General features: G+C 23.4%; 1 protein-coding gene across 7 annotated transcripts in view; it reads right to left on the minus strand.

Moving 5' to 3' along the window:
- Positions 1 to 20,332, minus strand: part of LOC122508849 (paired box protein Pax-5-like) — a 191,289-nt gene that overhangs the window by 143,792 nt on the left and 27,165 nt on the right. For 6 of the 7 annotated variants that reach the window (XM_043622432.1, XM_043622436.1, XM_043622435.1 and 3 more), the window contains exons 2-3: positions 8,151 to 8,453; positions 4,903 to 4,932 (exon numbers count right to left, since the gene is read on the minus strand). In XM_043622432.1, the coding sequence (XP_043478367.1) occupies positions 4,903 to 4,932; positions 8,151 to 8,343 (223 nt within the window). In that variant the 5' untranslated portion in view covers positions 8,344 to 8,453. The remainder of the gene's footprint in view (positions 1 to 4,902; positions 4,933 to 8,150; positions 8,454 to 20,332) is intronic. The other variant, XM_043622434.1, reaches the window with a different exon arrangement.

The raw sequence follows: 20,332 nt of genomic DNA on the forward strand, positions 1-20,332 counted from the left end.
ATAATGGATTTATAGAAGAATTTTTGTTAACAAACGCTAAAACAAATTAAATTTTGAAGCAATTTCAAATTATTGCAGAAATTCAATTATTTTCAAAAGTAGTAAAATTCTTCTCAAAAATTAAATTATTTTCAAAAATTTTAATAAAATTCCTCGAAAAATGTAATTATTCTTAAAATTTTTTTTAAATGTATCAAAAAAAAATTTAATTATTTTAAAAACCTTTGCTAAAAATTATTTATAAGAATTAAAGTATTATTTTCAAAAGATTTTTAATTAAATTTCCTCAAAGAATTAAATTATTTTCAAAAATTTTAATTAAATACTTTGTAACAATTCAATTATTTTCAAAATAATTTTAATAAAATTCTTTCTAGAAATTTAATTAATTTAAAAAATTTGACAAAATTAAATTATTTTCAATGAAATTTCCACAAAAGAATTCAATTATTTAAAAAGAAATTCTAATAAAATTCGTCTCAAGAATTCCATTTTTTTTTAAAAGTAATATAATTCTTTGCAGAAATTCGATTATGTTCAATAATTTACAAAAATTCTTTACAATATTTCAATTATCTTTATAAATAATAAATTTTTTTTATCTTACAATTTTTTCAAGAGAATTCAATTATTTAAAAATTTTCTGATAAAATTCTTTATGAAAATCCAAATTTAAATAATTGAATTCTCGTAGAATTTTCTAATAAATATTGCAGGATTTAAAAATGAATTTCAGTTAAAATTTTAGATTATAATTGAATATTGATAGCATTATACTGTGGATTATCAGAAATAATTGAATTTTCAAAAGGTTTCAAATTAAAATCTTTGAAAATTTGAACTATTCATAATTTTTAATTAAGAATTTTGCAGAATTAATTTTTTTCAAAAAGATTAATGGAATTTTTTTTAATTATTTGAAGTTTGAATTTCTAATATTTAATTGAAAAATGGCACAATAATCGAAATTTTGAAAATTGATTTAATTTTTAAAATGTTTACAATTTGTAAACAAAAGAATTTAAATATTCCCAAAGAACTTGTTCAAAAATTATTTTTAAAAAATTAACTTAAAGAAGAATTTTAGTTGAAAATTCTAGAAATGAATAATCATAATGATGAAAATAATTTTTGAAGAAGTTACATGAAGACAGCAATCACTCGGAGTGATCGCTTTCTTCATCTTTTATAATAATATTCTTATATTATGTTATTGAATTTCAATTTTTTGAAAATCTTAATTTCTATGAACAAATAACAATGATTTAATATTTATTTAAAAATGAAGTTATTGTTGTTTTCGAATAATTTTCGTTTTAAAATTGCAGGGAATTTGAAAAGAGCAAAAGCGTGGCAACCCTGAGAATGAAACAATAAACAATTCCAGTTGGAGAATTATAATTTACTTATTGTAGAATATATTGAAGGCTAAAAGAGATGTGCTCTTTATTAAGAAGAAATGTTAGTTTGTTGAAAGTAGTGTTTCTCATTATTTTTAAATATAATAAAATCGCTAGAAACTTTAGATAATATCTTTAGTAGCGATTAATCAATTAAGTTTTTTTTAAATGGTACTTAAAAACGTTATTAAAATTTCTTTTTTCACCATCAACATGAAAAAGTATCTTTTTTATACGTATAAAAACATATTTAAATAATATAAAATATAAAAGTTTAAAAAAAATTAACAAAAGGTGAAACTTTTTTAAAAAAGCATTAATAATGTCTAAAAAATTAAAAAATACAAATTTCTACAAAAAAATCATATTTTCGTTTCTGGCTTCTAATTTGAATGGCATTAAGGGCCAGTTTCACCAACACCTATTAAAAGTTAATCAATGATTAAATCCTTAACCGACCAATCACGAGCGGTTAATCGGAGTTGGTGAAACTGGCCCTAAAACTTGTGAGTAAGTATGTATAAGGGCTTTAAGAATAAAATTGATAAAAATCAATAAATATTTCCTTTCGAATGAGAACAAAAGAATCACGTGCTTTTTTACCAAAAATCATTTGTAAGACAGCGTGCTATCCTATTATCTTTATACCGCAATTGTGGTCATTGAAGTCCTGCTTTGCACTTCTATACAGCTGCCTGTGTGATTCTGCGGCCAATAGTTATTATGCGCATTGGATTAAATATTGAGGGCGCTTTCAAAGAAACTAATATATATTCAAACTAATATATATATATATATTTATAGTTATATTTTATATGTAATTGTGTATACAGTGGAGACTAGATAAGTGAGAAACCTGTATAAACGAGAGTAATCAGCAGATATCAATTTTTTTAATTTAACACTGTAGAACTTTGTAATCGAGAGAATTTTTTTGAGTCCAGATTAGAGTGAAAGTACTCACTCTTTGGCTTTACAATGTATAAAATCTTGTCTGTATTTTTCTAAAATGTCAAAATATTTTTACCTGTGTAATTTTTTTTCACCCTACTTTTTTGTAATTTTTTCGTGATTTGCAATAATCAAAAATCTTATTGACATTGCTTTAATAGAATTCTGAGAAACGCAATTATTGATATATAAACGAAAAATATCATAATGTAATTAGGAATCATTTGACATTTGGGAAAAATGACACTTTGTTAGTTTCAGGCTTCGCACTCATCTACTAAAACCTACTATTTACTACTTTTTTTACGTTGTACTACTATTAGGGTACATTTTTTAGATTTCAGCCACTAAAAGCTACTATTTCTGTTTTTTAGAATTTACTTTACTTAACTTCGCTAATAGAAACAAAAAAAATATTCTTAAAAATTATAATCAAATTCATTAAAACGATTCAATTATTTTCAAGAAATATTCGAAATTCAATTATTTCCAATATCTAGTATTTTTTTTAAATTTCGCAAAAGAATTCAATTATTTAAAATAAAATTTTCATAATATTTATTATATTTCGCAAAAATTAATTATATTTAAAACAATGTTTATAAAATTCTTATGAAAAATTCAATTATTTTCAAACATAATAAAATTTTCTACAGAAGTTCAATTCTTTTTAAACATTTTAACCAAAATTTACGCAAGAATTCAATTATTTTCAAAAATAATAAAATTCTTCTCAGCAATTCAATTATTTTCAAATTTGTTAATAAACTTGTTCGAAAGCAATCAATTATTTTAAATACAATTTTAATTAAAGTTTTTTGAAATAATTTAAATATTCTTTTAGATTTTAATAAAATTCTCCCCAAGAATTCAATTATTTACATAAATAATTCGTCGAAAAAATTCAATTATTAAAGATAAATAACAAAATTATTCCCGAAAATTCAATTATTTTGAGGCATTTTAATAAAATTCTTTCCAAATTCAATTATTTTTATAAATAACAATATTCATCACAAGAATTCAATTATTTTCAAAAGTAATAAATTTCTTCTTGGAAATTCAATTATATTTTAAAAAATTCTAATAAAATCATTCGCAAGCAATTCAATTATTTTTATAAATAATAAAATGCTTTTTAGGAGTTCAATTATTTTCAAAACAATTTAATAAAATACCACACAGACATTCAATTATTGTCAAAAATTTGAATAGAATTCCTTGTATAATGTAATTATTATTTTTAAAAACTTTTCGTGATTCAATAATTTTCCAAATAAAATAAAATAAAATTTCCAAACAGAATTCAATTATTTTTAAAAATAATAAATTTCTTCTTGAAAATTCAATTATTTAAATTAGAATTTCCATAAAATTATTTAAAAATTTTTATAAAATTCTTCGCATGAATTACATTTTTTTTATAATTATTTAAATTAGGAAAAAGTCAGGAAAATAAAATGTAGAATGGAATTTTTGTCAGTATTGTGAAGTTTTTAAGACGAGTTTTTTTGGTTGTCAAATCTAATTTTTCGATAGCTACATTTTTATTATTTTTTTTAGTTTGAAGTTTTATTATTTATTATTATTTATTTATTTATTATTATTTATTATTTTATTATGTAGTTTTATTATTATAATATAAACAAAAATAATAAACAAAGTACTATATGCGGTAAATGTTTGATTTTATTTGCATTCGACTGTCGAAAGTACAAAATAAAGAAATTAACTACGTGAAAAACAGATTCAATGATTTGATGAAAGTATTAACTTTTAAAAAACGCGTGAATAATAGTGCTCAACTTTCTTCTGAAGAAAAAAATTAGTGAAATAATGTATTAAAATGGTAAAGTAGTTTAAATTTGTACAGAAAAATCTAGATTTATTTTTGCTGCTTATCAAAATGTGTATAGTACGGTGAACATTATTTTAGTTCAGGTATATGAAACCAAAATCAACGATTTCTCTTGACTACAGAAATTTTCAAATACCGAGATTTAACACAGAGATCTCTTAGTAGACACCAAACGTTCAAATAAAAATTTTAAAATGTTTCTTGCTTTAGAAACGTTATAAAAGCAAACATTAACGTTATGAAAACGTCGAGAAGATGTTTTCTAAAATATAGACATAAAACGTTTTATGTCATCTACTATAGGTCCTCTTTGATATTAAATAAGTTTAACATTTTTCATTTCAAAGAAACCTAAGTTATGAATAGAGTAAAAAAAATTTCAAAAACAGTTGTTTTTTCTTAGTTAATTCGTTAATTGTCAAATTAAAGATCCTACACGCAAATAAATTAACTCCACTCATCGTCCACTTGTTAATTGCAATTTTGAGATATATGAAGATGTTTGTGCTACATGTTCAACTCCGTAGCCGAATTGCAACAATAATGGCTGAGATTATCACACCAATCTTTTTATTACTGACTTTCAATATTGACCTCTTAATGATCCAATCGTTAACTTTCCAATTACATTTTGTTATATACTATATTTTTCATGAAATAATTAAATGCAAAAAGAATAAAAGCAACACTCACCATCTTGGTTCATTCCATGCCCACCATCATCTAAATAAAACAAAAAAAAATTCAATTTAAAGTTAACAATTTAAAACTATTTGTATACATATAATTTAATTAATTAATATAATTAATTTGTATACATATAATTAAGTATATAACTACTTATAATGAATCTATCTATTAAGTGTTTGGTAAAATCAATGATTTTGCAGTTTCTCTCATCATTTGTAAAATTACGTATAGAATCCTGAAATCGAAAATCTAAAAACTAGAAATTCTGAACTATAATCTACTTTTTAAACAAATTCAAGGATAGCGCTTTATGAAGGTTATTTTTTCTATCTATAAGAAAGGAAAATTATTTCAACAAAACAGATAATTAATCCAGAGGAATTAGTCAAATAGTGTGTAAATTCCAATTTCATTGAAAACAAAAATTTTACTATTTAATAAATAATACCTTCGTTTATTGTTGAACAAATAAAGTTTCTAAGTTTGATACAAAGAATCATCTCATCACGAAACCCAAAGTAAATTTTTAAAAAATTAAAAGAAGTCATTAATTATTGTACAAATATAACTTCATTCTTGAACAACTATCATAAAATAAATAAATTCAAATTTTTCTGAAATTAGTTAAATTTTTCAATTTAATAATTATTAAATATAATGAATTTTTAGAAGAATTTTAGTTAAAAACATTAAAAAATTTAATTTTGGGGAAGTTACAAACAATTGCAGAAATTCAATTATTTTCAAAAGTAATAAAATTCTTCTCACAAAATTCAATTTCGGATTGTTTTTAAAAAAAATATTCTCTTCAAAATCCCAATTTTCCTTATACAATATAATAAAATTCTTTTACAAAATTCAATCATTTTCAAAAATTTTAATAAAATTCTTGTCAAAATTTCAATTACATATTTTCAAAAGTTTTCTAAAATTCAATGATTTTCAATATCTATTTCAATAAAATTTTCCAAAAGAATTCCATTATTAAAAAAAATTTGAATAAAATTCAACGCAAACATTTAATTATTTTCATAGATAATACAAATTTCACAAGAATTCGATTATTTACAAATATTTTATAAATTTTTTCGCAATAATTCAATTATTTTCATAAAAAATAAAATTTCTTTTAGGAATTCAATTATTATTTTCATAAAAAATAAAATTTCTTTTAGGAATTCAATTATTTTCAGAAAAAATAAATTTCTTTTTAGGTATTCAGTTATTTTCATAAATAATAAAATTCATAGTACAATTTCAATTATTTTTAATACAATATTTTTATCGAATTCCTCGAAAAATATAATTATTCTGAATACAAATTTGATTAAAATTTTCCGAAAGAATTCAATTTTTTTAAAATTTGTTGATAAAATTCTTTGTATGAATTAAATTTTAAGAAACATTCAATAAATTATTTACTTTTGTATTTAAATAATTGAATTCTCGTAGAATTTTCTAATAAAAATTGATTTAAAAATTAATTTTACTTTAAATTTCACGTAAAATTGAATTACTATCAAATGGATTTGAAAATTCTTAAAGGACTTTTTCTAAAATTATTAAAAATATTTGATTTAGAGAAGAATTTTAGTTAAAAATTCTAAAAAATAATAATTGAATTGAAATGATGAAAATAATTTTGAAGTTAAGTTACAATATTCTTATAATATGAAATAATTATTTTATCACTCAGTCATCTTTAATTATTATAAGTTATAAATTATTATAATTTATAATTATAAATGAATAAATAAATAAATAAGTTGTTTATTTTCAAAAAGGTTGGAATTTTAAATTTTTGAAAATCTTAATTCCTGTGTGGAAAAATAATAATAATTAAATATTTATTCAAAAAAGAAGTTATTAACTTTTTCGACTAATTTTATAATTAAAGAAATTCGTAAATAAATGTAACAGAATATTTTTTTAAGTAAAGTTGTTTTCTTTATTTTTTAAAAATTTTAAAAGTTTCAATTTCATTTTCAATGAAAATTTGTAATTGAAAAATAGAATTTATAAACATTCTTTTCCTTTATTTTTAAAAAACTATGAAGTTTATTAAAACAATTGAAATTAAGAAATAGAATTGATGCAAATTATTTCCTTATTAAAATTGAGAATTTTTTACAAAAATATTAAAAAAGGGATAGTTTTTTTTACCAAAAGAAAAAAATCAGTTTGTGAATAATATTGTTATTGACAGATTAAAATTATCCATAAAATGGGTATATTTCCTATTTCTTAGTCAAAATTTTTTAACAATTAACAATTTTATTTAATATATTTATAAATAAAAAAGAGAAAGATTTTTAGAATTTAGATCAGTCAAACGAAATTTCTTATATAGAAAAAAGTATGTAAAATAAACGAAATTTATTAGTTAACTATAAGTTTTTTAAAATTTTCTAATTTTGTAATTTCAAATATTATTTTATTATAAATCAAGAAAAAAATACCGGCATGTTTTCGATTTGTCAAACAGTATTTTTTACAGAAAAAAAAAGCTTACACAAAAACTGACTCTATAAATATCGATGATTTAATTTTTTTTAATAAATTTAAAGGTAACCAGGCATGTTTAAATTTAAATTAAAACAGTCTCGGTGGGAAATTTTTATTAATTTAAAAAAATTTTGAAATGTATTAACAAAACTAATTTTTATTGCGTTTCATTTTAAGTAGTATATGCTATTCTCAAGTTAATTCTTAGTCCAGCCAAGTCAACAAAAAAGCGTAAAAATTCCGATTTAATTTCAATCCGATGTTTTATTTTCCTGGTAGCTTAATTTTTGGCTTATTGAAGTGTCCAGGTATGGTATACATTACTTTAAATTTCTAACGAAATCCAGAAATGTTTTTTAAAAACATGACAAAAATCAATGTTTTTGTCAATTGTTCTTTCCCATAACATTTTTTTGTCCAAACAGTTATTAGGAAACAGAATTAAACTTTTTAAATTATTTTGCAAAAATCGCGAATTAATTTTTTTGTGAAGACCTTTCACAAACCTACACCTGTTATAGGATTCTTTAGGCTTGTAAATATTTTTACTATAGTTAGAAGTTTAAAGTACTAAACTAGGTAGTTTGTTTACATTTGAAAATAAAGTTATTAAAAGCGAATATCATTAATAAAATTTCGGTTTAAAGTTAAATCGGTTAAAAATTGTAATTTGACTGGACTTAACGTGTTATTATTTTATGTGTTAGGGAAAGAAAGACACTTATGTTTTTTTTGAAAAAACATACGTTTTTTCTTTGACTCTTCGTGTATACCTCCTGGGGTTGAAGATCCATGATTATGAAGGTGGAGAGACAGCGAGTCTTGGGAATGTGTATGAATTGTATTAAGAGCATTTCCGGTAGAGTCACCTGTGTTCACGCTAACCAGATGAAGTGCACCGTGTTGCTGTGAATGTGCCGGCAGCTCCATGCTGATCATAGCGAACCCGTATTTTCGAATCCTTCCAACTTATCTTTCCATTTTTTCTTTACTTTTTCAAAGGAAATACTTGTCAAGGATAATGAGATCTCTTCTTGTCAACCAACTGTCTGTAATAAAAAAGAAAATTAATTCGTTAATATTAATATTTACTATAGTTTATTTTTTTAACGGCTAAAAATTCTTTTAGGAAAAGTGAAAAAAATTAGTATTTTTTTTAAATATCGAAAACTTCCAAAAGAATAAAGAAAAAATAGATGTATTTGATGGAAAATAGTGAATATAATATTTGTACTTTGAAGCCGTTTACTGCAAAATAAAGCGGTTTCCAATACTTTCTAATCTTGAATGAATCAAAGTGGTTCATTCTTTTATTTCATTTTTAATATTAGCTCCTTCAATTTCATGTACATGCATGTATTTAATATACATTTAATATTTATTTAATATACGTTTTATGAAGTGGAGGACATTGGGACAAAATGTACTTTTTTTGTTCAAATTATTTTACAGGTCTTAGTTGGGAAATTCATTTAAATTACTCAATTTTCGTTTTGCCTCTCTCTCTCTCTCTCTCTCTCTCTCTCTCTCTCTCTCTCTTTCTCACTCTCTGATAACAGTCAAGTAGCAGTGAGTGGCCGCTTGACTGATATTAGGGCGTGCGACCACGCGTAGATCGAGTTATTTGAATGAATTTTTCAATTTTTGTACGAAATTAAACAATTTCTTTTCTAACTCTTCGTAATTAATTTTCTATTATTTTCTAAGATCTAAGTAAGTTCTGAGTATTTAACCCAAAATAATGTTAAAAGTAGGGATAAATTTAAAAAAAAAATTTCTACAATTCCAAACTGTCTAAAATTTATACTGATTTTGAAACTTTTTTTAATTTGCACTAATTTAAATCTGCTAATAGTTTAACTAAAAAAATTATTCATAAAATTTTTTACAAAATTCTTCTTAGAAACAATTCAAATTTTTATTTATAAAATTCTTTGAAACAATTCAATTATTTTCAAACTTTTTTGGAAAATTTTTTGCAAGAACTCAATTATTTTCACAAATAAAAAAATTCTTTGCTGCATTTCGAATATTTTTAAAATCCACCATTTTATTAAACTTTTTCAAAAGAATTCAATTATTAAAAAAAAAAAAAAATTAATTAAACTTTTCGCAAAAATTCAATTATTTTCAAAGATTTTGATAAAATCCTCTGCAGCAATTCAATTATTTTTACAAATAACAAAATTTTTCACAGGGATTCAATTATTTAAAAATTTTGTTATAAAATTCGTTGCAAGAATTCAATTATTTTCATAAATAATAAAATTCTCCTGATGATTTCAATTATTTTTAATACTATTTTAATTGAATTCATCGAAAAAGTTTAATTATTTTCAAAAATTTTATTAAAATTCTTCGAGACAATTCAATTATTTTCACAAATTTTTATAAAATTTTTGGCAAAATTTTAATTATTTAAAAAAATTTTCTTCATTTCAATGATTTTCAATATCTACTGTTTTAATGAAATTTTCAAATAGAATTCAATTTTTAATAAAAAGTTTAAAATAAAATTCTACGCAAACATTTAATTATTTTCATAAATAATAAGAATCTCACAGGAATTCAATTATTTACTTTCATAAAATTCTTCGCAATTATTCAATTATATTCATAAATAATAAAATTTTTTACAGGGATTCAATTATTTTCTTAAATAATAAAATTCTTCTCAAGAATTCAATTATTTTTACAAGTATAATAAAATTCTTCACATGAATTCAATTATTTAAAAAATTTGTTACAAAAATTTAATAATTCTCCTAAATCTAAATAATAAAATTCTTCACAGAATTTCAATTATTTTTAATACAATTTTAAGTAAGTTCTTCGAAAAATGTAATTATTTTCAAAAAAATTTATTAAAATTCTTTAAAAGAATTCAATTATCAATTATTTTTAATAATTTTTGCAAAAGTTCCCTGTGAATTTTTAAATGCATTTGTTTACAATTCAATATTACGAAATTTTGATTATTCGGAAATTCTTCAATTAAATATTTAGAAAATAAAAACTTGAAATAATTTCAAACAAAATTCAATTAAATTTTTTCAAAATCATTTATCATTTTTTATTAGAAAATTCTACGAGAATTCAATATTATGTAAATAAATAAAATATTAATTAAAAATTAAATAAATGAAAATAAATAATTCATTGAATAAATGAATGTTTTTGAAAATTGAACACTCATATAGAATTTTATTAATATAATTGAATTTTTTTGATAAATTTTAATAAAATTTTCAAAAATAATTACATTTTTCGATGAATTCGATTAAAATGTATTACAAATTATTGAAATTCTTAATTTACTTAGATGTTTAAATTAGTTTCGACCAGAATTTTTAAATTAAATGATAAGATATTGCTTTTTTTTGACCAAAGATAGAATGATGAGTTTTATTATTCATGAAAATAATTGATGTTTTCGAATAATTTTCCAATTAAAGGAGTTCGTAAATAAATGTAATAGAATATAAATAAATGTATGAAGGTTTCACTTGAAAAACTATAAAAAAAATAAAAAATGTAAAAAAAATGCCAAATACGAGTAGTCTTTTTGTCCGAAAACAATTGACTTTTTCATGGATAAAAAATGATGCTGGATGATGAAATATAGTAAAAGAAAACTTATTACTGGAATATCATGCACTAGACTTATTTGCAACGCTTTTTCTTTATCTATCTGTGCACTGAGCATCCTTATGGGTGTTAGACCACTTTTCAAACATTGTAACAAGGAAATGAAGTCTAAGCACGTCTAAGAGACGAAATAAGTATGCGAAGAATTCTGAATGCTTTTTACATTTTGTAAAATAAGTTCCAAGTCCTTAGGAAAAAGATGCAAGTTTTTCTTCGTAGCCGTGGCAGGCAAAAGGCTAGGCGTTTAAGCTTAAACCTATGAATAGATCGTCCTAATAGAGGTTGGAACGTAGGGAATAGGTGGTGTAAATGTCGGTAATATTCTGAGTAAATCCTGCGTATGTAGGCTTGTTTTACGTTATTGAGTATAAGTGAAGTAAAGTGGGTGAGCAAGTAACTGCGAACAACTTGGTATTAAGACTAAACTAACTTTCAGTCTCGTTTGCTCGTCTTTACCGTGGGACTGTGGGAGTAGATCTACATAGCACGCAACCCTAGCCCATTGTTTATGGAATCTGTATACTGCGTACTTTACTAACTACCCTTCAACTCTCGCAACCACATAAACTCTCGAAGAAATCGACTGTTTTATTCTTTCCCCAACTTGCACTCAACATAATGCTCTTCCAACATTAGTCACTATTACATTCTTAAAATAGATAAACTCAACTTTTACATGTACGTCACTTTTCTCTTTAAACGTAAAATTATCCAGGGTTGCCACAGGTCAGGAAAATCAGAGAAAAGTAAGGGGTTTCTATTAAAAGTATTCTGAAAAAAATTTAATTTTTAGAATTTATAAGAAAATTCTAAGTTTTAAAAAATTCCTTTTTGTTTGCCTCATAAACTCCCAATGGGAAATTTACAACTGGCGGAGTACTGCGCCAGCACTGGCAGTACTGGCATAACTCTGGGATGATAACGCCGTCCGGCGCTGCCGAAGTATTGTCTGTCAGTGCTGCCAGACAGCGCTGGCGCAGCACTGGACCAGTGCTGGCTGAGAATATTGCCGCAATAAATGCCGTATTGTTATTAATTAGTCGTAAATTCATAATTATAAATAATTTAACAACAAAATGGTAAATAATATTAATAAATAGTTATTATTCATAAAATATTTCTCTTCTTAAAGAAATCGTATTAAAGATGGAGACTAACAATGGATATAGTAAATGAAGTAGAAAAAAATTGTTTATAACATTTAAAAATTAAATAATAAACAATTACAGTAAGTGTGCATTAGATTTTCATATTGCTTCCTCATAAAGAAAGCTTTGTATTAGCAAAATTTTGGATTGTCATTTTTTGACATATTTATAATTTTTTTTTATTATGCCTAATACTTTAGTACTTTATATATGCACAGGAACTCCCCGTATAAATGTTCTAAATAAATAAAAAAAAATTTCGACGTATTTTGAACTCCGAAGTCCAAAAAACGGATTTTAAAAATTTGTCCCGATGTGTGTGTGTACTAACATTACATTTGCCTCAATATCTCAGAACAAGAAAGAGCTAAAGGCCTCAATTTTTTTTAAATTGTCGGTCTCCTCGGGGGACATAAAATGAGAGTATTTTCAGCCCGATTCATGAAGTTTAACTATTTTTTTTTTGCATTTTTAATATTGTAAAAAAACGTTTTTTGAACATAACTTAAAAAAATGTTAGGACACTTATAAATGTTTTTCTTTAGTTTTGTAGAGTTTTTTGTTTTTCAGACGCATCTTTTGAGCCCTAATTGAACATTTTTCGTCTATATTAACCGGAGATATTAAACTTTTAAAAATCTAAAATTTTGAAAAATAAGACTTTTATAAAATTTTTTTTATAAAACCCTTTTATAAAAAGTAATTCTTATATTTCAATTATTATTATTTCTATGAGGAAGCAAAGTGTTCATGAAATGAACACCAAAATTATAAAAATGTACAACTTGGCAGCGGTTTTTTAAATGATTTGAAAAAAATTCATCGCAAGAAATCAATTAGTTTTAAAAATTTTGATGAAATGCTCTATAAATTTGAAAAATTATAATAAAATTGATCATAGAATAGAATCATTTTAGTAAAATATAACATTCTTCCTGAGGAATACAATAATTGTCAAAAATGTTTATAAAAATGTTCGAAAGAATTCAATTATTTTCGTAAAAAATAAAATTCTTCGAAGCAATTCAATTATTTAATAAATTTTAATAAAATTCTTCCCAAGAATTCACTTCTTTTAAAAAATAAAAATTTTCACAGGAATTCAATTATTAAAAAAAATTTATAATTATATTCTTTCTCAGATTTCAATTATTTTCAATTTTTTCATGAAATTTCTCGATGGAATTTAATTATTTTCAAAAAGTTTTAAAAATTCTTAAGAAATTCAATTATTTAAAAATTTTGATAAAATTCTTTATGAGAATTTAATTAAAATCGTTGAAAATTGGAATTTATAGTTATCAATATTCTTATGATATAAAACAATTATTTCATCAATCTGTCATCTTAAAGTTCTTCATGTTTTATAATAATAATAAAGTTATTGAATTTCAGAAGTTTTGAATTTGAAAATCTTAATTCCTATACACACTAAAAATAAAGTCTTACTTTCGGCCTTTTTTTGAGGCTGAATTTAAGATGTAAACGGAGTCAGGCTTTATTTTTCTTGTGTATACAAAAATAATAATGATTAAATATTTATTTAAAAAAGATGTCAAAAGAGATGTGAAAAATCTTTTAAAACAAGAAAATATTTCAAAGATCTTACATTTTTATTGGAGAAAGAATTATTTTACGGTACATTTATTATAAATCTTCTCAATAACTTGCAGTCATGATTGTACTCAATTATGATGAATAAATTCCGGATTTAAGTCTTTCAAACGAAAACTAAATTTAAACAAATAATTATTTAAAAAGAGTAAATCGATTTAACTATAACATTTTCGGTTAATAAATGTAGGCTTTGGATCGAATTTTAGGCACAAAAAAGTCGTTTTAGTCGATTCGTGAATAAGATAATTTTTTTTGAAAAATTTTATGGATATTTAAATTATTATAAAACATGAAGATATCGATCACTCTGAGTATTCGACTCGGAGTGATGGCTTTCTTCATGTTTTATAAATTTTCTACTTTCTTACTATAACTTCTTAAAAAATTATTTTCATCATTACAATTAGGTATTCGTTTCTAGAATTTTTAACTAAAATTCTTCTTTAAGTTAAATTCTTTAAATTTTTTAAAAATAATTTTGGAAAAAGTTCTTTGAGAATTTTCCAATTCTCTTGTTTATAATTTAATTTTACGAAATTTCGATTATTTTTAAATTTTTTAATTAAATTTAAGGGGATTTGAACCTTGATGACGTCACAGTTTGTGCAAAGCATTAGTTTTAAATCTGTGACGTCATCCTGGTTCAAATGCCCTTAATAGAAATTAAAAACTTCAAATAATTAAAAAAAATTCTATTACAACTTTTGAAAATAATTAATTCTACAAGAATTCTTAATTAAAAGTATGAAAAGTTCAAATTTTCAAAGATTTTAATTTGAAACCTTTTGAAAATTCAATTATTATTTCTAAAAATCCACGCTATACCTGATGCTTTCAATATTCAATTATAATCTAAACTTTTAACTGAAGTTCATTTTTAAATTAATATTTATTACAAAATTCTACAAGAATTCAATTATTTAACTACAAAAATAAGCATTTTATTAAATAATTGAATGTATCTTAAAATCAAATTTTCATAAACAATTTTATGAGCAAATTTTTAAATAATTGAATTCTCTTGACAAATTTTAATAAAATTTTTAAGAATAATTTCATTTGTCGAGAAATTTGATGAAAATTGTATTAAAAATAATTGAAATTCTGTCAAGAATTTTATTAAAATTTTTGAAAATAATTGAATTTCGGAAAAAAATTTTATTATTTATAAAGATAATTGAAATTTTGCCAAGAATTTTTGTAAATTATTGAACATAATTTAATTTCTGCGAGGAATTATATTACTTTTGAAAAGAATTGAATTCTTGAGACGAATTTTATTAAAATTACTTTTTAAATAATTGAATTCTTTTGTGAACTTTTATTGAAATAGTAGGCATTGAAAATAATTGAATTTTGTCTGTATTTTTGAAATTAATCAAATTTCTACGAAGAATTTTATTAAAATTATTTTGAAAATAATTTAATTCTTTGAAGAAATTTAATTCAAAATGTATTAAAAATAATACTTAAATTGTAATAAATAATTTGTTAGCAAAGGTTTTTAAAATAATTGAATTTCTTTGATAAATTTTAATCAAATTTTGAAGAATTATAACATATTTCGAGGAATTCTATTAAAATTGTACTAAAAATATAATATTGAAAGCCTGCAATGAGTTTTATTATGTATATTTATGAAAATAATTGAATCTCTGTAAAAAATTTTATTAATATTTATGAAAATAATTTGTAAATAATTAAATTTCTGTAAAATTTTTAATATTTATGAAAATAATGAAATAAATTGAATATTGGATATTAAAAAATTTAACTAATTTCAGAAGAATTTTAAGTTTAAAAAATTTTTTTTAAATCTAGGTTTTTAAAAATTTTTAATTATAAATTAATTTAAAATTGAAATTTTACAAAATTTCAAATCAAAATCTGTTGAAGTTCATCTACTTATGAAAATTGTAAACGCAACTCTTTTAAAATTGAATTAATTTTTAAATATTTAAGTAAAATTAGATTTCAAGAATAAAAACACAATAACTTTAGAAAATATCATATTTTTCAGGATTTCGATCAAAATGCTTTGACTTTTGCAGGATTTTTAAAAGTTTATAAAATTCTCTGACATTTCCAGGTTTTCTAGGTTGCGTGGCAAACCCTGATTTTTAAAAATATTACAGTTTTATTTTTTAAAGATAATTGATTTTTTCATAAACAAATTATTAAAATTTTCTAAAATGATTGAAATTACAGTATAGAATACAGGTTTTATGAAAAAAATGGTACTACACATTATTTTTATAAATGTATCCAAAAAATATGTATATATTCTTTATTTAACAAAAATTTCCTCAACATTCGGTTAGATTGAAGAAGATCATCAGAATAAGAAGTTATGTATGTAAAAGCAGTAGCAAAGCAGAGTATAGTTTGGAGGCGTACTTTTTATTTTGCTGCATACATATATTGATGTGCTGATTTCTCTAGCACGCATAACAGAAAAAACTCAAAGTTTAACAACGCGTGTCAGTATGCATCAAGAAATTGTTCGAGCAATAAAAGCATCTGTTTCTGGATACATGCTACTGAAATATTGGACGAATGGAATAAACTACATATATATGTATGTATGTATATTGTATTCCGAAGAATCTTCAGGAATATCTAATCATATTCATCACTCAACTCTTACGCGAAAATGTTCGATACATTATGCAACTTCTCGGTTCATAAACGAAGACGCATGCTGGGAATTTCAAGAGATTTCTCAGATAGTTTCAAGAGTCTTTTGCAAAATTCTTTTGAATTCTCTTGATAAATTCTAGATTTATATGTTTCTTAATATTTTTTCAAATTGTTACATTTGTTAGTGCAGTGCATTGCCAGGAAATAATAAAAATTTTTTCTTTTCTATTCTAAATGTTATTTTATGACACTTCCTGTTTAGGACTTTTAACTTGTTCATCACAAGGTCTAAAGAAGTTTTACTCTTAATAACTTAATACAACATTCACTTCCCGTGTGGAAAAATTTTAGGGCGCTGACCAAGCGCTTAATAGACTGTCTAACGTCTTTCTAGACCCAGGGCAGACGGTCTTGTCGAGCGGCTGTTCAGAATTGAAACGAAACTTCCACGCTATCGTCTAGAATAGACCAGCGTTTCTGGTCTGATCAGCAGTGCTAGTAGATTCTAATCTACGTCTATTCAAAATTTCTCATTATATGTTATGACAACTATTCTTAGAATGATAAAACTTAATTATATTTGAAATAATTTTAATGACTTTTTTTTTATATAAAAAGTATTAAAAAATATTTTAACTTTCTGTATTTTTCACTTCAACTTTCTTTAAGCGTAAGGCTTTGTGTCCCTCCCAATCTTTGGCATTGGAGATATAGTAGTCTTTTTGTAAAATAAAATTTACTGCAAATCAAAACAGCCGGATGAAACTATCAGTCGTACTCAGCACCAATCTTTAGGCGTCAACCACTAATTAATGAAATTAATAAATAAAAACTTACTAAATTTGCTATTTAGTGGATATTGATTCTCAAATAACAATACTCGATGGTTTTTTAAATCATTAAGTATTACAAAATTTGAAGGAGAGGCATATTGGTAGATGACGCCTAAACATTGATGCTGAGTACGACTGCTAGCTTCAGCCGACTAATCAAAACACATAGATACACATCAAAATCTATTTTTTTCAGTGCACATTTAAAATTAAATTATACAGAAAACAACAACAACATAGCACATTATTATTCATGTAAAACAGAAACCACAACAAATACTATAATTCACAAACAAAATGCATCACACACTGACTGATCTAACGACGCCAAACGACGCGACGCCATTAGGCGCCATGTTACTTAACAGCTGGGCATTCATCGACGCATGCGCATATAACATCCTAGACCAAATCTAGACGGTCTTAATAACACCGTACTAGACGGACATATTTGACTTAGATTTTTTCTAATAAGCCAATCTGTTAAGTCACTGATTCGGGACTTGATGGACCGTCTAGAATTAGACGGACTTGATGATTGCTAATCGGGAAATCATTGGACTCTGGACTGCCACAATATTTTTCCACACGGGTTCATTTAGAAAAGCTTAGCTTAGGTATTTTTTCTGAATTTAAAAAATTTTAAATATATTTTGACTTTGTAATATTATAAAATCATTACAAGTGTATGTATTTGCTTCTAAAAAAGTGTTTTCTACCATATTTATTATAAATCTAGATTGAAAACAAAACAGGTATGCATAAAAAATAATAATTAAATTGTTTTATAATTATATGATTCAAATAACGATATTGGAAACATCCTCAATTTTTAATAGTGTACAATAAAGGGTTATTTTATTTTTAGATATAATATAGATTAAAGTCTTTGTAAATAAGGAATAAATAGATAAGATTATATAATAAGGAATGTAATAGTGGAATAAAAGAGAAATAAATTAACAGGTTTTCCTTCAATGTGCGTGATCATAAAATTTCAAGTTCGCGGTCATTATATTATATATATACTTGACCGAGAAGGAATGGAAGATGAGACGTGACGGAGGATAAGTGAGTTTTGGGAAACCACCTGTGGGTTATGGCACGTGCCACCATATAATCTTCAGATGCTACCTGTACGATTCCAACTAGTTTCATAAGCATAGCAGGTACAGGTAGAGTTCAAGCATCCAGCAGGTAACAAAAGGAGCATTCCTCTGTTGATCGTTCAGTAATAAACCATTTTGGAACACCTGTTGAAAATGTATTCATCTATGTGTATTCTTTAAGCATCAATATATGTATTTCTTTGTAGGTTTTTTAATACTGGTAGCATTTCAGAGATCATAGTGTTCTTTTACCGAAATCGATGATGGCTGAGGTAAATAATTTCCCAAAAAGAAAGGGCAAAAAGGTTACATAAAATTCTTTGATATCTGGAATAGTATCATTTGCAACAATATTTATTTATTTATTTTATTTTTATTTAATGAGATCAAGTTCCTAAGGCTTGGAGCCCACTAAGGAACTAAATACAAGAATTTACAATTATGTAAATAATGGTATAATTCTTAAAATTAAACAACAAAATTTATAACTTATATAACTAATGTAATATAAAAAAAAATAATTCTAAAACAATTCTAACTTCTGATGAACAATAATTCAAAAAAGAAACAAAAGTGAAAATAACAATTACCAATACGTACGTAATATCAAAAAACCCATTACTTACTTTTTTTAAACAAAAAATCGAAGAATAATTTCTTGAAAACAAAATGATTATGCGATTCTCTAATAACATTTGGAAGTTTATTCCATAATCTAGTACTTCTGACAATAAATGAGGCCTTGGATCCAATAACTCGCCCGACGCTCGGAGGAACGCGCAACTACCAGTCAGTGAGCAGTGAGCGCCTCTGGGCCACTCACTGCTACCCGACTGGCATTAGCGCGAGTCTCCGAGCGTCGGGCGAGTTATTGGATCCAAGGCCTCAAATGATCTCTGCATGATACAAGTATTAAAATTTTAGACAAATTGATATTAAAACAGGGCTCGAACTAAGTGCGTAAATTCCGTAAAGGTCTGTAAATTTGCTTGAAGTCCGTAAAAGTCAGTTTTTTGAAAAAAAGGTCGGTAAAGTCCGTAATTTGATTGAAAAAAGACGAAAAATTTCTTAAATTCTAAACCATATATATAATTTGAAGAATTTTTTAGAAGTTACAAATGATTGCAGAAATTCAATTATTTTCAAAAGTAATAAAATTCTTTGCAGAAATTCAGTTATACGTACAAAAATGTTTTCTTAAATTTTCGTCAAAATTTCAATTATTATCTTTAGAAATAATAAAATTCTTCTCGGAATTCAATTATTTTCAAAAATTTTCCCCAATTCAATGATTTTCAAAATCTACTATTTTAATCAAAATTTCCAAAAGAATTCAATTATTTAAAAAAAATTCTAATAAAATTCTACGCATACATTTAATTATTTTCATAAAATAATAAAATTTTCACAGGAATTCAATTATTTACAAATTTTTTATAAACTTTCTGACAATTATTCAATTATTTTTATAAATAATAAAATTTTTACAAGATTCAATTATTCTCGTAAATAATAAAATTCTATTTAGGAATTTAATTATTTCCAATAATAATAATACTCATCGCAGAATTTCAATTATTTTTAATACAATAATTATAAACAAATTTCTCACAAAATGTAAGTATTCTTAAAAATTGTTGTTAAAATTTCTCAAAAGAATTGAAGTATTTAAAAATTTGTTGATAAAATTCTTTATGAGAATTAAATTTTAATAAACATTCAATTATTCAAGAAATTCTATATTATTGTACCTATTAAAATAATTGAATTCTCGTAGAATTTTCTAATAAAAATTGATTTAAAAATGAATTTTAATTAAAATTATAGATTATAATTGAATATTAAAAGCATTATAGCATGATTTTTTTTATAAATAATTGAATTATAAAAAGGTTTCAAATTAAATAACAATTCTGTGGAATTAATTTTTTTG

The sequence above is a fragment of the Leptopilina heterotoma genome, unplaced genomic scaffold (assembly GCF_015476425.1).
Source record: "Leptopilina heterotoma isolate Lh14 unplaced genomic scaffold, ASM1547642v1 Lhet_58, whole genome shotgun sequence".
Lineage (NCBI taxonomy): Eukaryota > Metazoa > Arthropoda > Insecta > Hymenoptera > Figitidae > Leptopilina > Leptopilina heterotoma.